The 23,683-nt window shown below is 42.7% G+C and overlaps 1 protein-coding gene across 1 annotated transcript in view; it reads right to left on the bottom strand.

The window, feature by feature from the left end:
- Positions 1–882: 882 nt before the first annotated feature.
- Positions 883–23,683, bottom strand: part of LOC131188726 (kelch-like protein 12) — a 99,584-nt gene continuing 76,783 nt past the window's right edge. Inside the window, exons 5-6 of the mRNA XM_058164212.1 lie at positions 6,502–6,729; positions 883–948 (exon numbers count right to left, since the gene is read on the bottom strand). Of these exons, the coding sequence (XP_058020195.1) occupies positions 883–948; positions 6,502–6,729 (294 nt within the window). The remainder of the gene's footprint in view (positions 949–6,501; positions 6,730–23,683) is intronic.

Below are 23,683 nucleotides of genomic sequence, written 5' to 3'. Positions count from 1 at the left end.
AAAGCTTCCTAGAAGCAAACGAACTGCAAGGAGTTCCAGACAACCGCAAAAGGGCATATTTCCTGAGCCACTGCGGTCCTGAGGTCATCGACATTGCGGAAGCCCTGGCAGAGCCAACGCCGGTACAATCGGTATCGTGGCAAACTCTGCAAAATCTATTGAAGAACCATTTCGCGCCAACACCGTCCAAATACGTACGGCGTTTTGAATTTGGGGAGCGCAGACAGCAAGAGGGCGAATCCATCAGCGATTACATGGCCGCCCTGCGAAAAGCCTCCAAGGACTGTGGGTACCGAGACTTGGATGAGGAGCTGTTAGAGCAACTCATCCGTGGGGTCAGAGACATTCGTTTGCGGAGGCGGCTGCTATCAAAGAGCAATCTAACGCTGGCAAACGCTCTGGACGAAGCCAGAGCTCATGAAATGTCGACCCAAGCGGCGGAAACCCTGCAAAAGCCACTCACGCCAACAGCGAGCGCGAAATCAACCCTGGTCCACAATGAAGAAATCCAGACCGAATCAGACGGCGAGGATGAGGAAGGAGTTTGCCTCACCGAGAGAAGGGGCAAAGAAGACCGGGATGAATGCGGAAGTTGCGGAGGGCAACACCAGCGTCAACGATGCAAGTTCAAGGACGCTACATGTCGGTGCGAGAAGAAGGGGCACCTGGCTCAAGTCTGTCGAGCACCCCAACCTTCCGCCGAAAATTCAAACCGACCAATCAGAGCGCAGGATCGGCAAGGCGACCGCGATTGGTCAAAACAAAAGGCGCGAACTCAAATCAACGACCGTGATCATAGGCCGTGCAGCAACCCGCGTCGAGAAAATCTTCACTAAACCAAAAATCGAAGGAGTGCCGTGCCGACTAGAAGTGGACACCGGGTCAGCGATCACAATCATGTCCTGGGGCACTTTTGCGAAAGCGATGCCGAGAATCGCCAAACGCAAACTGCAAACACAGCGGGCTACGGAGTCAGGAGTACCAAGGGAATCGCATCCCTGTTTGAGGGACCACCTCTGTCCGCGTCGAGTACGGTCCACACAAGAAGACCCTGCCAATCACGATAGTCGAAGGGACCCTGCCCAGCCTGTTGGGACTAGACTGGTTCCGTGCATTGGGCATGGGAGTGACTGGCATCTACCGAAGTGACTTTAACCTAAAAGACACACTCATGAACGAGTTCGAAGATGTCTTCAAGGACTGCCTGGGCAGGTACAAGGGGACCCCTATTTCCTTCAATTTAGACCCCAGGTAGCCCCATACGGTTAAAGCAAGGAGAGTCCTTTGCCCTTAAACCCAAGATTGACAAGGAGATAGACAAGCTCATTAGTCAGGGGATACTAGTGCCAGTCGATCATGCAAAATGGGAGACGCCAATCGTCACCCCAGTGAAATCAGATGGGTCAGTTAGAATCTGTGCTGACTACAAGGCAACGTTAAACAAAGCCTTGCAAAAAAGTGCCTACCCGGTCCCCGTGGTACAACATTTGCTGCACTCGCTGGGGCAAGGGCAGGTATTTGCCAAATTAGATTTGGCCCAAGCATATCAACAACTACCCGTGAGCGCCGACACAGCGAAGCCCAGACAATTGTGACTCACAGAGGTGCTTTCAAGTGTACCCGGTTACAGTTTGGGGTGAGTGTGGCTCCTGGTCTATTCAAAATTTAATGGAGCGACTTCTGCAAGGGCTCCGGGGTAGTCCCTATTTCGATGATGTATTGGTATCAGCCGAAAATTTAGAAGAATTGGGGAGCGTTTGAGAAAAGTTCTGGGCATTTTCCGGTCAGCGGTCTAAAGGTTAAAGTGAACAAATGCCAGATAGGGGTAGAATCCGTAGAGTTCTTGGGCTACAGAATAGACAAGGAGGAATTCACCCACTGAAAGCAAGGTCAAGGCAATCCGAAAGGCTCCAGCGCCTAAAAACAAACCAGAGCTACAGGCATTCCTGGGTCTAGTGAATTTTTACGCGGTCTTTTTAAAAAATAAGGCAACCGTTGCCGAGCCGCTACATAAGCTACTGGGAAAGAATACTGCTTGGTCTTGGGGAAAGTCGGAAGCTAAGGCTTTCGAAGCGGTAAAAAACCTACTCTCGAGCGATAGCTTACTGGTCCAGTATCATAGCTCATTGCCATTGGTATTAGTCTGCGATGCTTCCCCTTACGGGGTGGGGGCTGTGCTCAGCCACAGGTTTCCAAATGGCACAGAAGCCCCAATAGCCTTCTACTCCAGAACGATGTCCTCGACAGAGAGGAACTATAGCCAGTTGGATAAGGAAGCGCTAGCTATTGTGTCAGGGGTAAAAAAGTTTCACGAATACGTTTTTGGTAGAGACTTTGAAATTGTGACTGACCATAGACCACTGTTAGGAATACTGGCTGGCGACCACCCAACGCCTGTGGCACTTTCGCCACGATTGACCCGATGGACTGTCTTCTTAGCCGCCTATTCCTACAAACTGCAGCATCGGCCCGGAAAAGAGTTGGGGCATGCGGACGCTTTAAGCAGATGCCCACTACCAGGGGCGATCGAAGACCCCACTCCGGGGACGCCCATACTGTTAATTGACTCTCTGGACTCTGGCCCAGTCACATCTAAGGAGGTGGCTCGGGCGTCATACCGGGACATTGCTTTGAGAACTGTACTTGGTTGGGTACAAAGAGGGTGGCCCGCTGCGCCGGGCGGCGTTTAAAGATTTTGTTAAAAAACGTGAAGAGCTTTCGGCTCAAGGGGGGTGCCTGCTATGGGGAGATAGAGTGGTGATCCCAGAAAAATTGAGGAAAAGGGAGTTGGACCTCCTCCACGAGGGTCACCCAGGGATCGTTAGGATGAAGGGTCTAGCGAAAAGCTATGTGTGGTGGCCCTTAATGGACTCAGAAATTGCTGAAAGGGTAGGGAAATGCCAGGCCTGCCAGGAGTCCAGACCGCTACCCCAACGGCCCCGGTTCGAATGGGAGAAACCCCAGGGCCCTGGTCTAGAATACACATTGATTTTGCCGGCCCTTCCACGGCCAAACCTTCCTGGTAGTAGTAGATGCCTACTCCAAATGGCTGGAAATCATTCTCATGAGATCCATGACAGCCGAGGCCGTGATCTCAGTCCTCGGCACCTATTTGTAACCCATGGGTTGCCCGACACGCTAGTTTCCGATAACGCCCGCAATTCACGGCAGCCCAATTTGAGGAGTATTTGGCAGAAGAGGGCATCCGACATGCCCTCTCGGCGCCTTTCCACCCTGCGACGAATGGCCTTGCAGAGCGTTCCGTCCGGGCGCAAAGAGGCATTGTCCAGACTTAAGCCAGGCGACTGGCAAACAAAAATCGATGTTTTCCTGGCGTCCAACACAGAACCCCTGTGTCACAACCGGCAGAAGCCCAGCCGAATTACTAATGGGCGAAGCTCAGGTGCCCCTAGACCGCTAAATCCAAACTATACGCGGAGGGTTACAAGGGGAAATAGGAAAAACAAGAGAAATGGACATAGGCGACCAAGTGTGGGCACACAACTATGGTGAAGGCCCAACCTGGATAGCAGGACAAATCCTAAACAGAACGGGTCCCAAATCATACTTGGTAGAGTTAAAGGACGGCCGAGTATGGAGGCGCCACATAGACCAGATACGAAAACGCATAGCCGAGCAATCTGAATTAATCGAAACGGGCCCTGACTACACCATGTTTGATTCCACAGCTGACTCAAACCCGACAAAATCGCAGGACTTATCTGACATTCCGGAGGTTCCAGCAGAAAACAGCAGGGACGACTCAGCTATTAATCCAGGGCCGGATGGCCTAGAGGAGGAGCTGAGAGGAGCAAACAGCCCCTCCGGTCAGCTCGACCCACTCCCAGGGAATGTACTGCGCAGGTCCGAAAGAGTCAGGAGACGCCCAGTCTATTTGCGTGATTACGTTGAGAAATAATATGTAAATATAGGTAAAGTGTTTTCTGGGAGGGAAGGAGTGTAATGTATCTTTAAATGGTTTTGGCGGGAAACAAGCACGTTGCTGATTGGATGAAGCCGCCGGTTGAACTGTATATAAGGAGAGGTTTTTCCCCAGCCTGGTTGCTGGGTTCACCCTATATTAAAGAGCTGTTGTCACTACCCTGGTCTCCAGCCTCGTTACTTCCCGAACTTAACAGCCACCATCTTTTGACCAAGTTCTGTGGACTCCTTTATTTAAAAGGCCTACTTGAAGGAGGAGGTCACTAATTCGCCTTCCAGTTTATGGGTATTTTGACTAGGCTGTCAGCCCTGGAGACTATATTTTCTTTTGGATCTTCAGGGCTGCCACACTTAGTGCTGTGGGAAAGTGGGAGGGGAGATTGTATGGAGTTGGTAGAGTTATTTAGCCATAACAACATTCTTTTCTCTGAGAGTCAAGGACGTTTTCTCTGAGAGTCCAGGATGTTCCTGGAGTGGCATGACTGGGAGGCATCTCCAGTTGGGACAGTGGATTGATTGGACCATGTGATGGACATTTGGGTGCAGGGGAACGGACTCTGACTTTCTTTTGGGTGGGGAAAACTCAAGAGATTTCAGATTTGGGTTTTCCCAGATGTGCCAATATGACATCTCCAATAAAATGGATCTTTGAGGAACTCATTGCCTTGGAGTCTTACTTGGTCGGGGACAGTGGTGAAATCCAAATTTTTTTCCCTACTGGTTCTGTGGGCATGGCTTTGTGGGCGTAGTAGGGGAAGGATACTGCAAAATCCCCATTCCATTCCATTCCACTCCTGGGGGAAGGATATTGCAAAATCTCCATTTGCACCCCACTCTGGGGCCAGCCAGAGGTGGTATTTGCCGCTTCTCCGAACTACTCAAAATTTCTGCTACCAGTTCTCCAGAACCTGTCAGAACCTGCTGGATTTCACCCCTGGTTGGGGGTTTACTTGGAAGCCTGACATAGGCAAGCCTGATGGCATCTATTTTATAAGTGTATCTACCATGTATTCCAAATTCCCAAAGTGCCCTGGGCCGAAAGATTGCTTGTTCCTGAAGTAAGCCAAAATGTGTTTAACTATTACTTGCTTACATTTGACTGGCTATAAAACCAAAGCTGTCTATTGGCCTTATTACTTCTTAGAGGCTTTCCTGAAAGGATATAATTGGTGTCTATTATAAATAGGATGCTTGGCCTAGACTGAATTTTGCTCTGATTCAACCCAGTTCTTACAGCGTGAAATCTCTTTGCTGACATTCATCTCCTTAACGGATATCTTCGCATTTGGTTTTAAAAATATCGGACAGTTTCTTATTAGCCTCATCCTTGTTCACAGACACCAATGGCACAGTCAGAATCTGCAGTAAAATGGGAAGTTTCAGAGTTTCTTTCTTGATACTGGAAGCAGCCATTCAACCAGTTAAGCAAATAAAACACTACTCAAGGTGAATTCGGCATTCAACTCCTGTATTGTAATTGTCATTGTTCTTTGGCTGAAGGCTGACCTTATTTAGTCATAACAGAACTATCCATCAGTGAACCACATGAAAATTATAACTTGCTCAGGACAAATCTAGTTTTTTTGTTAAGTGCAAATGAATAAATATAATAAATAAGAGAAATTTTAAGGAAAAAAAACAGTTCTTGGAAAATTTCATGTGCTCAGGAAATAGCTATTATTTTTATTTATTTATAAAATTTATTGAATGGAATTTATTTTATTCTGATTCTGATTTTGTATTCTTGTTTTAATATTCTATAAGCTGCCTACTGCCTGGTTGGTTTCAGGCGGTCAGATAAATGTCATAAATAAATAATTTAATAGATAAAATGGAATATTTTATGGAGTGGGGAGGAAATGATGGAAAGCAATTCTGAGAAGAGAGCCCAGCTGCCAGTCTGAGTCCTTAAATTCAGTTTAATATATCAGAGCTGCAAAATCCAGACAAGCACCAGGTGTGTCAGCCAAGGAATACAGAACAATTTGATTCTTTCCTCCCCTTTGGTGGCCATCCAGAGTTTTGCATATGGTTCCATAGCCTGTTAGAAATCCCAAAGGTACTTTTCCAGGAAGGATTTATACTCTTTGCAGATCCTTCCATCCTTCCACCATCGAGTCAGAGCTGAAGAAGCTTCTTGGATGAGAAGCGAAACGACTTCAAAGAAGAAGAAGACAAAGAAAGTCCAGTTGCCTCTTGAAAAAAAAGCACCTTTGGGACATCCGTGACCTGGATGACTGAGAATCTCTACAGACTTTTATCCTGCTAGAAGCACGCCACGCTGCACGTTTTAATGCCACTCTCCTATGGGCTATTACGTGTTATTTATACCAGAACTACTGAAAAAGCAGAAGCCAGTTCGTTTTGCTTTGGAAAATATAGTCTTCCGTTTACCTCCTTTAAAAATCATCTCCTTCCCCTTTTCTCTCTCTGAATCCATATAGGCAAGTCGGTGAAGTGTGTGCGCATATATATGTACACACACAGAGAGAAGCACGCGCACCATAAAAACTGGATTACCGTATTACAGCATTTTATCTTCCCTTTTCAGCTTCTTGCCTGTTTCCTTTCTCTTCCCGTCTTTAGGGGGCTCTGTGGAAGGTGAAAGCTGGGAGTCAGGTGACGGTCTTGCACCACGCCAGGGCGGACTCTATGGTCCTGAGCTGTCCAGCACTTCAGGAGCCGTTCACTGGGGGATGCTCCGAAAGAGAACGGCAGGGCGATTGTCGAGAAGCAAGATTGGCCGGCGAAGAAGCCCGGGACGGAGCCGGAGCCGGAGCAAAAATCCTAGGAAAAGCAGAAGGCAGAGAAAGGCTGAGATCCCGGGGAATCCAGAAGGGAGAAGCGGCTGGCAAAGGGAGAGGCGAGGCCAAACCCAGCTGCAGTGACTGGCACGGACACAAGATCACAAGGGCGCAGAATTCCCCAGCAAGGTATGATAAAACAGGAGGGGTTGGGTGGGGTGGGGTGGAGGGGTGGAGCGGGACAACCTTGCTTGTCTTGGGCCGAAGGGGAGGAAAGTGAGGGCCGTGGGGAGAGAACTGGCGACCGAGGGTCACAGCAGACCGGGAAGCCCTGCAATTGCCTAAGGGAGAAGCGGCAGTGGTGGTGGGGGTGGAGGAGGAGGGGTGGGGGGGGTGGGGTGGGGGGCGCAGGAAAGCTTAGCAAGAGGATTTTTGGCTGCAGTCCCATCTGTTGTGTCTGTTTGATTGGGCTTGGTATTCTCTCTTTGCAAAGATCAGTGGAAAGAATGGGAGCCTCGTGAGTGGGGGGGTGGGGTGGGGGAGAGAGCAGAAGGTGGATAGTGGTTATGCCTCTTGGGAGAAGGAGGCAGATGAAAGACTCGGCACCCCTCAGATTCTGCCCCATGTGATTTGTTTTGTTCCGTAAAGGAAGAAGACAATAACCTAAAGGGCTTCAATCGGGAAGCTCTTGAGACTTGGCTCGATTTCAAAGAATTGCACTCCTTCTCCAGTTGTCTGGTGGAAAAATTAAAAGCAAGGCATTGGTCCCTGAGAGGATGGGGATGTTGACTTACGGTAATTTGACAGCTCTCTTTTGGATGGGGAAGGGAGATTGAGAGATATACCTAGGTCTTCCCTTTGAGTGTGTGTGTGTGTGTGTGTGTGTGTGTGTGTGAGAGAGAGAGAGAGAGAGCGCACATTGTTATATGTTTTGGAAATTAATGTTCAGCAAGAGTGGAACATCCCTGGAATTGTACATTATTCCATGTTATATTCTTAAAGATCCAATGTCTTTATTTGGTCACCCAAGTCCAGGAGCAAAACAATTGAAAGTGTTTTTTTTTTTTTTTTGAGGGGGAAGAGAGAGTGATAATCTTTTCCTAGGAGAAGATGACTTGGAGGTTTCCTAAGAGTTTTTTTTCTCCCTCTACTGGGTTATAGGGTGGGTCACATTTCTGCAAAGACAACAGAGGAGAGAGGGACGATAAGAACTGTAGTTCATTTTAGGGCATTAAGTAGCTTTTTGGAATAATTCATCAAGGATAAGTTGGAAACATTCCCGGGAGATTTGAAGGTGCAATTTGGTAAGGGATGTTGTGTAGTAGAGATTAGGCATATTCCTGCATTCTGCTCTGAATGTTGTGGGAAGTGCCCTAAGGGGAATCCTCTGTCTTTGCAGAGGGCACATTTTGGCACATGGAAAGTTGCACAGTAAAACGGAAGTTTTCTCTATCGGTTGCAAGAAAAGACATAACAGGAACACCTAAGACCAGGCGAAGGGGAAAAGAAAGCATGAATTGTGCAAACAGTTCAGCCAATCAGTGTGTAAGACTTTGCATAAGTATGTGAAGAGAACCATCTGCTTATATACAGAAATAGAGAGTAGCCTGTAAATGACGTAAGCTAAATTAAGGAGATCCTTTGGGCTCAGCAGCATAAGATCTAAGGTTGAATCCGCAGAGCACACTAGATTAAAATGGTATAAGTGGTATTTCATTGTATAGTGGGAATATTCAGCTGTTGATTTCACATATTCGTTGTCAGTCTGGCCATAATGTTAAATCAGGATATGAGTAAGCATGTTATGTGAACATAGACATTGATTGTGAGATTTTACCTGCTTAAGGATTTAACATGGGTGAACATGGCTGGTTATTTAACCTGGTAACCAGCCTCATCATTTTGGGTTCTCTAATATATTAGCCCATAATCCAATGGACTAGGTTCATGTAACCCACTGAACCACCGAGACAAACAAATCAAACTCCCCCACTTACATGTTATGCATCTACAGCCACTAGGTTTTTAAATCATCCAGTTAAGCATCTTATGCAAACCCAACCAAGATTCTGAAGTGCTGGGGACAGCAAATAAAAGAGGTACATGAATATCACATCCTCTGAGAGTTCTTTGGGTCACCTCATTGCTTGGACAGTTGAAAATATCAAGCTGCCTCAGGAGACGGACTAGTTGCCCATCTCCAGGGTGTCCCTACTCTAGTTTTTCTCAATCAGGTGCTCTCTTTGATTATGTAAGATTACCATTTGCATCATTCCTAGCTAACATAAACTGGCTGAATGGCTGGTTTGTGAGCATTATAATCTTAACTATCTGGAGCAGGGGTCTCCAGCCTTGGTCCCTTAAAGACTTATGGACTTCAACTCCCAGAGTCCACAAGGAATTGAAGTCCACAAGTCTTAAAGGGACCAAGGTTGGAGACCCCTGATCTAGAGAATACCAGATAAGGAGTTTTTGTTTTTTTAAAAAAATTGGAACCAGGGAAGGAGATCAGGATTCAAGTTCCTTCTGCTCACGGAGTGACTGAGTTTCTCTGTCATAGCTCATGGTGGTTCTAGAAATAAAAACTGGGAAATCTGCAGATGTGCCACCTTCAGCTCCCAGGGGAAAAGTGTGATATAATGGGAAGAATCATTGGCTTGCAAGACTTCCTTCTGTAGCTGTACTGAGCATGCATAAAGTATAGGATGTGCCACTGAGCTGTGGGCCCTTTTCCCAGCTGGGCAATTGTTTCATGTCCTGGTAAATTTCATCCATTAATCCTGGTAGCAACTATCAGGTGGGGGCAGAGAGACATTAGCTTTTTTTTTTTTTAAGGTCCAAGGCAAAGAAAGGATTTGAATCAGAAATGTACTGGCTCATCGTATAATTGCGTTGCCACTTTTTGATGATGTATCCATTATGTCGGAGAAGGAATGTAATTCAGGCTGAGCCAACAATAGTTAAAACTGGATAGTGAGTTACCCATTTCTGCAAGGAATTTTTCATTGTGGCCACTGTGACAGCTGCTTGTAACTTTTGTAACACGTTAACATGCAGAAAAATCCTTGACAGGGAAGCCAGAGGCACCCCCATTTTACAGATGAGAAAAGTGAGGTGGAGAGACTGAGTGCACAGAAATGTTTTAACATGATGGTTGCTGAATGTGTCTACTTTGTACAATACATTGTATTGTATTCTGCAGAGCATTGCAATACACTGCATCATAAACTAATCAAAGGGTGTGAGTTCGCAGAGCACGTTAAGCCATAAAAAGCTAGCAAAACATAGCTCACTGTAGATATCATGATTCTTGGCCTCTACTTTACTTGGTTATGCATGTTGTCTGAATGCAAGGAGGAAATCTTATGTACAGTATTAGCCTCTTGAAGCAGGTGAGTGTTATATCTTTGTTTCCTTTGCAGGATACAACTTGGCTCCCTCACCTGTTCCTATTATCTTATATTGTATTTTTGGCTGCAAACAGTTTGATGATAGAGTTCTTGGCTCTGTTTTCACTTCACAGTGAGGATGTGTTTCACTGTTGTTGATGATCCGTATGACAGTGATTAAAATCACGGTTGGATTTCATGCTTTCCCCATAGTCTTAAACTGATCTGCATGGGTTTTGCCAATTTATCTTCCAGTAGGTTGAGAGAGTAGGTCAATGAGTTTCGTGGAGCCTGAAGGGATAATTTGAAATTGGGTGTCCCTTGGTCCATTGGTCCATTATAAAATTAACCCATAGATATAGCCTTCTCCTTGCTGGCAGCTTCTTAGATGCCTTGGTCTACAACAACTCTCATTATAACTGTCAGGTTGGGTTTGGCATCAGCTGGAAGGAAGCTCTGATTCACGGTACCTTCTCACCAAGATAGTGTTTTCTTAACAAGTTCTCGATTTCCCGTAATGTTGCTTAGAGCTCACAATTTGTGAAATCTCAGCCTCTGTCCCTCTATGCCTGCTTTGCTTTTGCTCCCACCCACCCCCGTCCTTTTAAAAATCTAATTAGAGAAATTACTGAATGTCACTGCTGAGAAGGTTAATGACTGTCCATTTCCTTGTCACCAGAGGCAACTGAGGCAAAACACGCGCTTCTTGTCTGGGGACAGCTTTCTTTTGGACCGTTCGTCTGGCACCCACATTTTCTCTTTTCGGTGACAGACAAGCCCTTTAAAAAAAATAAAAAAAATCTCCTCGACCTTTAAGAGCCACATCCTTTTGAAAGATTAATGGGGAGGTTTAAAGATCTAATGTATAATTCAGCGCTTGCATCCACACACTTAACTTGGTCACTGAATTGACCCATTTTCTGAGTTTCAATAATACATAGACTCATAAACTTCACCGAACACACTGAAACCAAACCTTATTTGCCCGCACAAAAGAAGCCAAGGTTTAAACGAACCAAGTTTATCCCAGTGCAGAAATGCAGGCATTTAGGTCTTTAGTTGAACTGATTAACTACGGGCAAACCCAGTTTTGACTTACAAAGACTTGGTTGCTGATGACATCTGCACTATTTTTAGTGCTGAGATGGTTTTAGTTCTTGTTACGTTTCAAAGCACTTGCCAGAATTTAATCATTCTTGTGCTAGTTTTAGGGTTGTTTAGGATCTTAATTTGGTATTTAATTATACAAAACTAATTGTTTTGTTTTACCTTGCCTAAAGAACTTGTTTTAAAAGACAGCTAATAAATAGACAGCAACAATAAGAATGATAATACATGTAATTCCTGGCTACATGGGGAAGAGCCAGGCTAAAATCAAAAGTAGATTGCTTGTAGGAACTGGAATTTTCAAAAAACAAAGCAACTCCTCCTCCTCCTCCAACCCTAACATCCAGAATTGGCTCTGTTCTTGCTAATTGAAGAATGAGAATTAGGCTTCTAGAGAGTTTGGAAGGGAAAGAATCAAGGCATCTGTATATGTATGCATGTCAAATCTGCCAGAGGACATTGCAATGGAAGGCCTGACCCTTTTATACATGCTTTGCAGATACAAAAGGTAGGGCTTTGAGCATGATGCCATCTTTTGTTTGCAGGATTTGACACACACATAAATACACACACATGCTACAGATGATCCTGGGTGAATCACCATTAAGCAGAATGGACTCTTGGGTGACATGTTTTCTTCTCCTTCACCTTCACCTTCTCCTTTTCCTTCTCCTTCTCCTTCTCCTTCTCCTTCTCCTTCTCCTTCTCCTTCTCCTTCTCCTTCTCCTCCTCCTCCTCCTCTTCCTCCTCCTCCTCCTCCCCATGCTATGGCAGAGTCTGCTTAGTTTTTGGCATCCTTTAAAGATAGCAAAATGTTGATTGTTGAATACATTGTTGTTTTCTTTTATGGATAAAGAAATCCTTGCATTTTTGTATCTTTGGGGTATAAGACATTGTGATTTGAGCAAAGGTTCTATTTGCTGATCAATCATGAGCAATAGAATGTTTTGGATGGCAAGAGATCAGCAGTAAGAGCAGGAGAAATGACATGACAGTCAGTCTGGTAGAATGCAATAGAAATGGGGAGACCATGAGTTCTAGACCTACCTTAGGCATGAAGTCAGCTGGGTCACTTTGGGCCACTTGTTCCTTCTCAGCCTTAGAAAGAAGTCAATGGCCAACCATTTCTTAAAATCTTTCAGGGATTAAGTTTTTTTAGTCAAACTATTTTAAATGCTTTTAAATATGTTTTTTCACTGGCTCTGCAGTTTCTCAAAGTGTGATCCTTATAACACCCTCCAGTCAATAAACACATGGAGATCTTGAAACCCACCCACCCCCATTGCAATGTGTTTTTTCTTCCTGCTCTGAGACTCGCCTTGTGGTGCTCGTGGTGGGATCTGCAAGAGTTCTGAAATAAAAGCAAAAAAACAAACAAACCCTAAAAACCAAAGTGATTCTCTCTAGCAAAGTGAGAGTGATATGTAGGTAGTAGTTTATGGGCTACTGAGTAGGCAAGTGATTTTTACTCTCTCTTTTTTTGTAAACAAGTACTGTAGCAAACAAAACCCTGTCTTTGCAGCAATAAAACTACAGAGGGAGAGAAAATAGCGCTAGCCATTTCCCTACACTGTTGTTTTCATTTACCGGTACTTTTTTTTTTTTTAAGAAGAGAAATGTTCTCAAATATTTACAATCTAAATTGGCTTTTAATTAACCCTTAGACTTCTAGCTTTTCAAACATCAAGAAGTAAGTGAACCAGGCCTCGATTTTGCTCCCTGGGTATAAAACCTTCACATAAAAGGGAAGCACAACCTGTTATTGCCCGAGCAGAGCTCTGTGCCAGATGAAAAGGAAGAGGAGGATGTATGTATGTATGTATGTATGTATGTATGTATGTATGTATGTATGTATTTCGTCAAGCATGTATTTGATAACAGATGCATGTGTAAACATGATTATGAATACATGAAAGGGATACGGTTAAGAGGGAACATTAGGACGGGATTCTCTCCATAAAAGCTTTCCAGACTGGAGAACTGGCTAATATTAAAGTTCCTGAGATGGCTGTTGGGTTGTTAACCCAACAATGTATTGATTTAAAACCGGAGTTGTTTTTATTGGGGATCCTACCAGAGAAAATTAGTAAAGAAAATATTTATTTGATTATACATGTAATTACAGCAGCAAGAAAAGTTTTTGCGCAAAATTGGAAAGCAGAGAAAATACCCCTGGAAGGAGAAATTATTAGAAATTTTTTTAGATTGTGCAGAAATGAATAGATTAACTTTGAGGATTAAAGGAAGAGAGGATTCAGAATATTTTAAGATATGGGAAAATTTTTACCATTGGTTAGAAGAAAGGTACAGATAAGCAATGGATAATTGTGTAAGAAAATGATAATAATGTATTTGTGGAAAAACGGTAATAGTTTAAATTGACGTGAAGAAAGAAGAAACAACAGAATGATGGAGCCAGGAAGAAAACACCGAGATGTCACAAGAAAGGAATTGCTGATGTTTTAAATGTATGTTTGTCTATAAAATAAAAAACTTTTAAAAAAGAAGTTGTTCCTGAGATGGGAAGAGGTGAGCAAGACTGATCATGGTGACTCGGGTTTTAAACTGGAGCTTTTTAGTAATAAATTGGGAATTCTAACAGTTGTAACATTGTTGGAGACACCAACACTGGAGATAGCTAGCCTAACCCTGTATGTGTGAGGTGTGTGTGTGTGTGTGTGTGTGTGTGTATTATTTATTTGATTTTTATACCGCCCTTCTCCCGAAGGACTCAGGGCGGTGTACAGGCAGAATAAAATGAACAATACAAAATACATTAAAACGGAATTTAAAAAACTTATTTAAATTGGCCTGAAAATTTAAAAATTTACCAAACGCTAAAACCCCATTTAAAATTAATATAAATTTAAACATTTAAAATTCAATTTAAGCCAGCCCCGCGCGAATGAAAAGATGTGTCTTCAGTTCGCGGCGGAAAGTCCGAAGGTCAGGTATTTGGCGTAAACCTGGGGGAAGCTCGTTCCAGAGTGTGGGAGCCCCCACAGAGAAGGCCCTTCCCCTGGGGGCCGCCAGCCGACATTGTTTGGCGGACGGCACCCTGAGGAGTCCCTCTCTGTGAGAGCGTACGGGTCGGTGGGAGGCATGTGGTAACAGTAGGCGGTCCCGTAAGTACCCAGGCCCTAAGCCATGGAGCGCTTTAAAGGTCGTAACCAACACCTTAAATGAGGCGTATGAGGGAGGAAGGGATGGGGCAATGCAGAGAAGACTTGTTTTCTTGATGATGATACCATAAAGGACACACTTTTCTCCTTTAAGTTAAATCCACTGTAAGGAATGAGAAGTGGAATGAATAACTTGCCAGATTTGTGGTTTTTTTTTTTAAAAAACTAACTATATAACGACAATGGGCAGAAGGACAGGCAGCAAATTAGAAGGAGCCCTAATTGGCACGATGGGCAGTTTAATTTTGGATCCCACATAAAAGGTTTCCACAGGATTACAAAACACTTGCAAGCAGGTCAGTTAAAGACGTGGCCGTTCAATAAACTTTGCCCGCTCTTTTGTGATCTTTGTATTGGCTTAAGGAAGACCCTGCCATTAAGAGGGTCTGTGAAACGTTCTTTTCCCAATTGATCTCGGCCTGCCTTTGTTCTCATCCCCCCAGCTTGGTTCCAGTGTTTGTGCAGATGGGTTGGGTTGCTTGTATACGTTTAATCTGACCCTTCTAAAGAGATTTGTGGTTTAGAACCGGGTTGTGCTGTTTCAGTCCTCTTATAGTGACGAGGCTCCTGTTTCTTTTGAAGTAGTCTGTTTACTTCTCAATAGCCATTCTGTAGTTGGTTAAAAAAAAATTGCAAATTGTGTCTGTGCCAATTCCTTTTCAGGATAAGGTACGTTGTATAATGTGCAGAAAAGAAACACTGAGCCAAAGAAAATAAGGTATGAGGTAAACAAAGGAAAAGAAATATAGCTCCCTTCCCATCTTTTTATCATAATTTATAATTTTGATTATAATTATATAATATAACGGTCCTAAAGAAAGTGACTTATGACTGCTTTTCACACTAATGACCATTGCAGCATCCCCATGGTCATGTGATCAACTGAATCATATTTATGACGGTTGCAGTGTCCCAGGTTATGTGATCACCTCTTTAACCTTCTGACAAGCAATGTCAACAGGGAAGCCAGATTCACTTAAGAACCATGTTTCTAATATAACGACTGCAGTGAATCACTTAACAACTATGGCAAGAAGGATTGTAAAATGGGACAAATATCTCAGTTAGCAACAGACATTTTCGGCTCAATTGTTATAATAATTGTTATACTACCTGTATATGTAAATATATATATGGTCTTTGGTTATTCGGGTTTTCTCCCGCGTAAAATTGGAAGTGTCTTGGCGACGTTTCGACGAAGTCTCATTCGTCCTCTTCAGGCTTCAGCTTCGTGCTTCTGGGAGCAAGACACTTCCAATTTTACGTGGGAGAAAACCCGAATAACCAAAGACCTACATACAAACACCTGCGAAAACCTCAGAAAACAAATATATATATGTGTATATGTATATCTATATGCATGTATCTATATATATATATGCATGTATGTATATGTATATGTATATGTATATGTATATGTATATGTATATGTATATGTATATGTATATGTATATGTATATGTATATAGGTATAGGTATAGGTATAGGTATAGGTATAGGTATATGCATATGCATATGCATGACGTGTGTGTGTATATATATGTATATGTGTGTGTGTATGTATATGTGTGTGTATATATATATATGTATATGCGTGTGTATGTATGTATAGGGACACGGTGACTTAGTGGCTAAGATGTTGAGCTTGTTGATCGAAAGGTTGGCAGTTCAGTGGTTCGAATCCCTAGTGCTGTGTAACGGGGTGAGCTCCCGTTACTTGTCCAAGCTTCTGCCAACCTAGCAGTTCGAAAGCACCTAAAAAATGCAAGGAGAAAAATAGGGACCACCTTTGGTGGGAAGGTAACAGCATTCCATACGCCTTTGGTGTTGAGTCATGCTGGCCACGTGTCCATGGGGATGTCTTCGGACAGTGCTGGCTCTTCAGCTTTGAAACGCAGATGAGCACCATCCCCTAGAGTCGGGAACGACTAGCACATATGTGTGAGGGGAACCTTTACCTTAACCTTTTATGTATGTATATGTCTATGTATGTATACATACATATGTGTATGTATATGTACATATATATATTTGTATAGTTTTATTGTTTTTAAGCTGCCCGGCTTATAAGCTGCCCAGAGTCACCTTGTGGCAAGATGGTGGCAAATAAATTTAATAATAAACAAATACTAAATAAATACAGAGAGGAAGAAGGGAAGAAAGAAAGAAAGAAAGAAATAGAGAAATCTACTTTAAACCAACATCATTCACTATACTTCTCCTTTTAATCCTTGCAAAGTCATCCTGGTTTTCACACCGTCCATAGGCCTCTTCGTACATTGCATTTTCTTCTTGAAATTTCTCCTTTCTCTCCTTTTCATAATTTCTTCCACTCCTCCTTGGATTTGCTGAGACTGAGAAACACCAATCTAGATTAACAGTGTGTAACCTATACCCAGGGAGAACATACGCCGGACTATAAGGGGAATGTGTGTCGGGGGGGGGGAGGATTTCATCTAGCTGTTCATTTAAAGTTAAATATAATTAATCCAATGGTCTCCAGCTGTGTATTTAATCATTTCCCCTTTTGGCCACATTAAAAATAATAGTTCACTAACAACTTCAGAGGGGTGGAACAGAGATTTTCACGGCTTCAGGCAACCGTGTAGATTAGAGCTTCTGCCATGGGTGTTGAAATGGCGAAAACAGCATTTTGCGGGTGCACTGCAAGCTCTGCTTCACTTGCTGATATCGGGCAGGTACAAAATAGGTGAGGCTTTTATGATACGATGCCGCTTTCCCCGTTCTGATCCTCTTGGCCTTCCCATGGAAGCTGCTAGTTCTGAACTTGTAGTGTAGATCAAGGTGGATTACGTTCCCACTGATCTAACATATTTTCGATCTGTTGCTTGATGCAGAGAGGAAGCTGGTTGTAGCATCCCGTTGGTTTGATGGCTTCTGGTACTGCCATTAAAAATGGTGCATTGTTGCTGAGCAAGAAAGGTCTTGCACCCTCCGTCTCGGTTTTCACATTTCAGCATTTTGTCAGGGATTTTTTTTTTTTGGTCTCTTGTCTCTGAATATATGTGAAGTTTTTGGCACTTTCCCAGTCTGTGGATGTGTTGGAAGAGGTCATGTCATTGTGACAAGCTAAATGAGTCGGGAAACATTTGGATATGTAAGTGTTCACATTACCATGTTTTAGAATATAATGGCTTGTCTTGCTCTCCTTCTGCCTGCTTTCCTTAATGTCCCCATTTTCTGAATAGGTAGCCGGCCAAGTTATCTAACTCTCTCTGTCTAAGAACGGCTGCCCTGCTTTATATAATGGCAATCAATAAAAGATACACACTGGAAGAAAAAGCTTCTAATGAAATGGAAATATAGTCCACCAACAGGGGGTAATTTAGGAATCGTTGTATAGTGTGAACTTTCACGGGCCCCACAGATTTCAGAATTTTACGAATGAAGGCGAATATACGTGTCCCAGGATAATATTGCAGGATCCAATCTGGGTCGATCATCGGGACCAGAGGTTTTGTCTTCCAAGTTTTTGGACACGTCTTCTGGAGCCCATCTCTCTAGCAGAGTGTGTGCTGTTCTGTGTGTGGTATTTATAGCGCCTGTTTTATGTGGTTTTTTTAGATGCTGATTGGGGTGTGTTGATGGCTGGCTTTTAAATTGTTGGCTGTCATTTGCTTGTGCTGCCTAGCCCTCATCTTCTAAGTACTTGATAGGCTGGTGGCAAATCAGCATTCCTGTTGACTGACGAGGAGCCTGTTTCCCAGGCTTTAATCACTTCCCTGGCTGTTTTTGTGCCTGCTCGTCCAACAATCTTAGTAGCTGCAACATTGAATATGTGTCCTTGTTCATTAAATTTTAGCCTGCATTTTACAAGTTGCTTTGCAGGGGTGGGAAACAAAGGCCCCTTTATGACCTGTGGATTTCAACTCCCAGAATTCCATGCTGGCTCAGGAATTCTGGGAGCTGAAGTCCACAGGTCATAAAGGGGCCATAGTTCCCCCACCCCTGCTTTAAAGAGTTACAGACAGATGCTGGGTTCTCATATGCTCCAAAGTGTCTTTTTGGAATTGAATCTGAAGCATTGCACAATCCTACTTATATACATGTATTTTTGAATGATTAGCAATTGTAGTGCTATTTTGCTATTTTATAATAGAGGTTAAAGGCTATTGTTCAACATTTCCCTTGTTTCTTTATTGTGAGCAACCTTACACCCCTAGCTCATTTCAGTTGATAAATTTCGGGATAAACTACGTGATTTTAGAAATGATTTTCTATTTACAAGAACTGCTAATTTTTGAAGACGAAGTTAGATCAGTACTGTAGCCATTACCACACTGGAAGGCATTGATGCAGAAATAGAGGAAAAATCTGTAAAGGTTCTAAACTAAATTATACCAGCAAATCTGGAGAATGATGTAGTGGGCACCAGACTGGAAAAAGCCGGTCTGCATCCCGATGATAAAGAAAGGACACCTAATACTGTAGAGTTTGTAACTATTGCCCGATATCATTAATTTTACACACTAGCAAACTAATGCTTAGGCTAATCCAATGCAGATTAAAGCTGTGGAAAGTGAAATGCCAGGTGTTCAAGGTGGTTTTACAAAAGGCCAAGAATACAAAACATTATTACGATGCATATTGACTAATTGAGAAAGCCAAAAAATACCAAGAAGAAGTCAAAATGTGCTCCATTGCCTATAATCTGTGAGCTGCCCAAAGTCACCTAATGGGGAGATGGACAGCATAAAAATTTAATCAATCAATCAATCAATCAATCAATCAATCAATAAAAGATCTTTGTTTGGGTCAACCATGTCAAATTATGGAATGTCCTTAGGTGAACAGGACTCCTAGAATCAGTGGTGGGTTTCAAAATTTTTTACTACCTGTTCTCTGGGTGTGGCTTGGTGGGTATGGCATGGCTTGGTGGGCGTGGCAGGGGAAGGTTACTGCAAAATCCCCATTTCCTTCTGATCAGGTGGGACTTGGGAGGCAGAGAATACATGGGGGCGGGGCCAGTCAGAATATTTACTACCGGTTCTCCGAACTACTCAAAATTTCTGCTACCAGTTCTCCAGAACTGCTCAAAACCTGCTGAAACCCACCTCTGCCTAGAATGTCTCATTGTCCTTATGCAAAACCAATGTATGAGTCAAGAAACCATAGTTTCAAGAGAATATGGTGAAACTGATTAACTCCAGGTTGGCAAGTATATGAGACAAGGCTATATGGTCTTTCCTTATTTATTTAACCTATATGTGAATATAGATTGAAAGAAGATAGATTAGAAGCAAATGGGCATGGTTTTAAAATTGGAGGAACAGAATCTCAGCAACCTGTCCTTGTGCTGGTTAACTCTACTATGATGCCTGAAATTGCAAATGATCTTCAAGTTCAAGTAATGGAAATATAAAGGGCACAGCGATAGGAATAATGGAACTTTTATTAAATATATAGAAAATCAAACTAAGAACAGCAGCTATAGCACTCTGAATTAAAAATGAAGACATTAAAAGATAGTGTCCATCTTTTAGGCTCAACTATCAAAAGAGAAGGAACCAGCAGCCAAGAAATACATCACAGACTAGCAATTGGTAGAGTAGCAAAGATATTCAGAATATGAAAAAAAATATTCCCATGCTGTTACAGGTCTATTATCATCAACAATTAAAATTGTTCAAGCAGTGGTTTTTTACCCCTTTCATTCCGAGGTTGCAGAAGTCAGACTTTAAAGAAGATAGAAGTTAAAAAGAACACTAATACTTTTAAACTTTTGCTATTGGAAAGACCCTCAGAAATACCATGGATAGAAAAACATATAAAACAAATAACACTAAGTTCTCACTTGAGGCATAAAATTATCAAGTTCATGTACTATCATATACATAGTATGAACTTGATAATTTGTGCTTCACAATCATCATACCAATCTGTCACAGATCTATTGAAAAATGCTCAGAAAAATGAAGGAAAGAGTATCATCAGTAGGAAGGTGGATGTAGAAGTAAATGATAATTACATGAAAATTACCACAGTTATGACTGGTTGAGAGGAAAATTACAATCTTACTTATAGAAGATTGCCATATGTAGAAAAATCCTCATACAGTATCTTGCTGTTTCTCACATAGGCATATATCCTCATAAAATATCCTGTGAGAGGGATCTTGGAGTCCTAATGGATAACCATTTAGATATGAGCCAGCAGTGTGCAGCAGCTGCTAAAAAAGCCAACACAGTTCTGGGCTGCATAAACAGAGGGATAGAATCAAGATCACATGAAGTGTTAGTGCCACTTTATAATGCCTTGGTAAGGCCACACTTGGAATATTGCATCCAGTTTTGGTTGCCACGATGTAAAAAAGATGTTGAGACTCTAGAAAGAGTGCAGAGAAGAGCAACAAAGATGATTAGGGGACTGGAGGCTAAAACATATGAAGAACGGTTGCAGGAACTCGGTATGTCTAGTTTAATAAAAAGAAGGACTAGGGGAGACATGATAGCAGTGTTAGCAATATCTCAGGGGTTGCCACAAAGAAGAGGGAGTCGGGCTGTTCTCCAAAGCACCTGAGGGTAGAACAAGAAGCAATGGGTGGAAACTGATCAAGGAAAGAAGCAACTTAGAACTAAGGAGAAATTTCCTGACAGTTAGAACAATTAATAAGTGGAATGACTTGCCTGCAGAAGTTGTGAATGCTCCAAAACTGGAAATTTTTAAGAAAATGTTGGATAACCATCTGACTGAGATGGTGTAGGGTTTCCTGCCTGGGCAGGGGGTTGGATTAGAAGGCCTCCAAGGTCCCTTCCAACTCTGTTGTTATATTATATTATTATTATATTATAAAAGTTAAAACAAACCAAGTTTTATATACTGCATAGTGCAAATGCAGCTACCACTAGACTTTGAATCACCTGATTTGTATCTGTTATGCAGAGGCAATCTCTGACATGCTTGAGAATGTCATCCCCATCTAATTTCCCATCTAAATTCCTGAATAAAATTTTGAGTATGGGGAAAGGAATTCAAAAGTTAGACTTTAGAGTTATAATATGCAGTTTTTACAATTGATCCTGATCCCCTGATTAGAGATTAGTTTGGGTCTGATGAAAGATTATAAAGAATAAATCTTGTTGCTGTCCTGCATGGGCTGCACAGTATTTTTCAACTCCAGCTAGCTGTGGAATTCTGGGAGTTGAAGTCCAGGCATCTTAAAGCTGCCAAGATTGAGAAACGCTGGTCTGGATTTTTACTACAGGAGCACAGCAGAGACAATTCTAAAGGGTGGTATGAATCTTTTAGCAGCTGCTTTGCTAGTACATTCCTCTGAATATATTCTCATCTCTTTGATTCCATTTGGAGGATGTTAAGCAAACACACAAAACACAATCTCATGAAAAAACATTGAGCTTTTCATAGGTAGTACCAGGGGTGGGATTCAGAAATTTTAGCAACCGGTTCTCTGCCCAGTTGCTGGGTGGGTGTCGCCATGATGGACATGGCTTACTTGGCCTCCTGTTTTCATCCTCCCCAGACTCCAGAGGTTTCCTTTGAGCCTCCGAGAGGGTGAAAACGGCCTCCCCCGGGCTCTGGGAGCCCTCCGGAGGCCAGAAACATGTCAGACTTCCGGTACTTCCGGTAGGCCCATTTTTCACCCTCCAAGAGCCTCTGCGCGGGCCCTACTCTTACCCGGCATCCAAAATGGGCTGCGTGGAGACTCCTGGGAGGGGAAGGGGGGTGGGTGGGTGGGGTCAGCCAGTCCTTGCAACAACCGGTTTGGTGAACCAGATTAAAATTAACATCCGGTTTTCTCGAACCTGTCCAAACTGGCTAATCCCACTCCTGGGTACTACCTTAAAGTTCCACCTGTACTGATTAATTAGATTCATAGTTTGTCTTTTTTCTAGGAATGATATAGAGGCAACATACTCATATATAGGTCCACTTTGCTTAAGGTAGGCAGTGCTAGAATTTGGACTAGAATTTAAGTCACCTGTGTCATAATCCAGCCACTACTATTACACATGATATCATTTATTTTATTTTATTTTTTTTATTTGCATTTATATCCCGCCCTTCTCCAAAGACTCAGGACGACTTACACTATGTCAAGCAATAGTCTTCATCCATTTGTATATTATATACAAAGTCAACTTATTGCCCCCAACAATCTGGGTCCTCATTTTACCTACCTTATAAAGGATCGAAGGCCGAGTCAACCTTGGGCCTGGTGGGGCTTGAACCTGCAGTAATTGCAAGCAGCTGCTGTTAATAACAGACTGTCTTACCAGTCTGAGCCACAGAGGCCCCTTTTATATGTCACCCTTAATGGAATCTCCTTGTCTACCAATTTTGCACAAGGAGAATCCTTGCTGGACATTATGATAGCAATTGTTATAGGAACACCATGGATCTCAATGTAGGGCAGAGGCAGAGGCAGAATTGACATAACATGGTAAGCTTGGTTACCGTTAATTATATTTGATAACTTAACAAGCCATACTAAGCTAACCTATTTGTTTCCTTTATTGGATTGTACATATCCAGAAAATGGATAATTCTTTAACTGGTTAAGCATGTTGTGTGAGTACCACCCAGTTGGCACATACGTTTTTGGTCTTCCAAATGTTGTGAGATTCAACTCTCATCAGTTAAATGGCCATCAGCCAATGGTCCTATTTGCACAGCATGCTTAACTGGATAATAAGGGGGTTACATGTCCTGGGAAACATGTCCTAGATCAGTTCATTGGTCTAGCTAATTCATCTAGAGCAATGCTTCCCAAATCTGAGTAAATTACCCGCAATTGGATAAAAGTAGTTTTGTTTGGTAATGATACTTTTTACAATGGGGACATTTGAATTGACTTAAAGATTGCCATGTGTACTAAAATATATTCAGAAATCTTCCATAGTATTCCTGTTAAAACAAAATCAGCGAAATTATCAATGGCAATTGGCTGAAATGACAAATATCATTCAGTGATATTGTTTTTATAATACAGAAAGTCCTTGGGTTATGATCAAAGTTATAATGGTGCAGAAGGAAGGGAGATATGACCAATCCTTGAATTTTGGGGGAATTAAGGAAAATGTCTGGGAAGAACTGATCTAGAGGGTGGTAGTGATATTTCTGGTACATGCAAATTGCTTACCTGAATTTGAATTAAGCATTCCAAGAATAATGATTAAATCCTAGAGAGTGGGATGAAAGACATTGCATCTTTATGGTCATTTTAATAACTGCAAGGACACAAGAAGGGATGAAAATATTATTGCTGGCAGCAGTATCCATGAGAGAGTGAAAAAAAGACAAGAGGATAGACCCAATGTCACAATGCAAGCCTCAGCTCT

This window comes from Ahaetulla prasina, chromosome 1, assembly GCF_028640845.1.
Source record: "Ahaetulla prasina isolate Xishuangbanna chromosome 1, ASM2864084v1, whole genome shotgun sequence".
NCBI lineage: Eukaryota > Metazoa > Chordata > Lepidosauria > Squamata > Colubridae > Ahaetulla > Ahaetulla prasina.
Note: the sequence above shows the minus strand (reverse complement) of the source record. Positions and strands in the feature narration are given on the sequence as shown.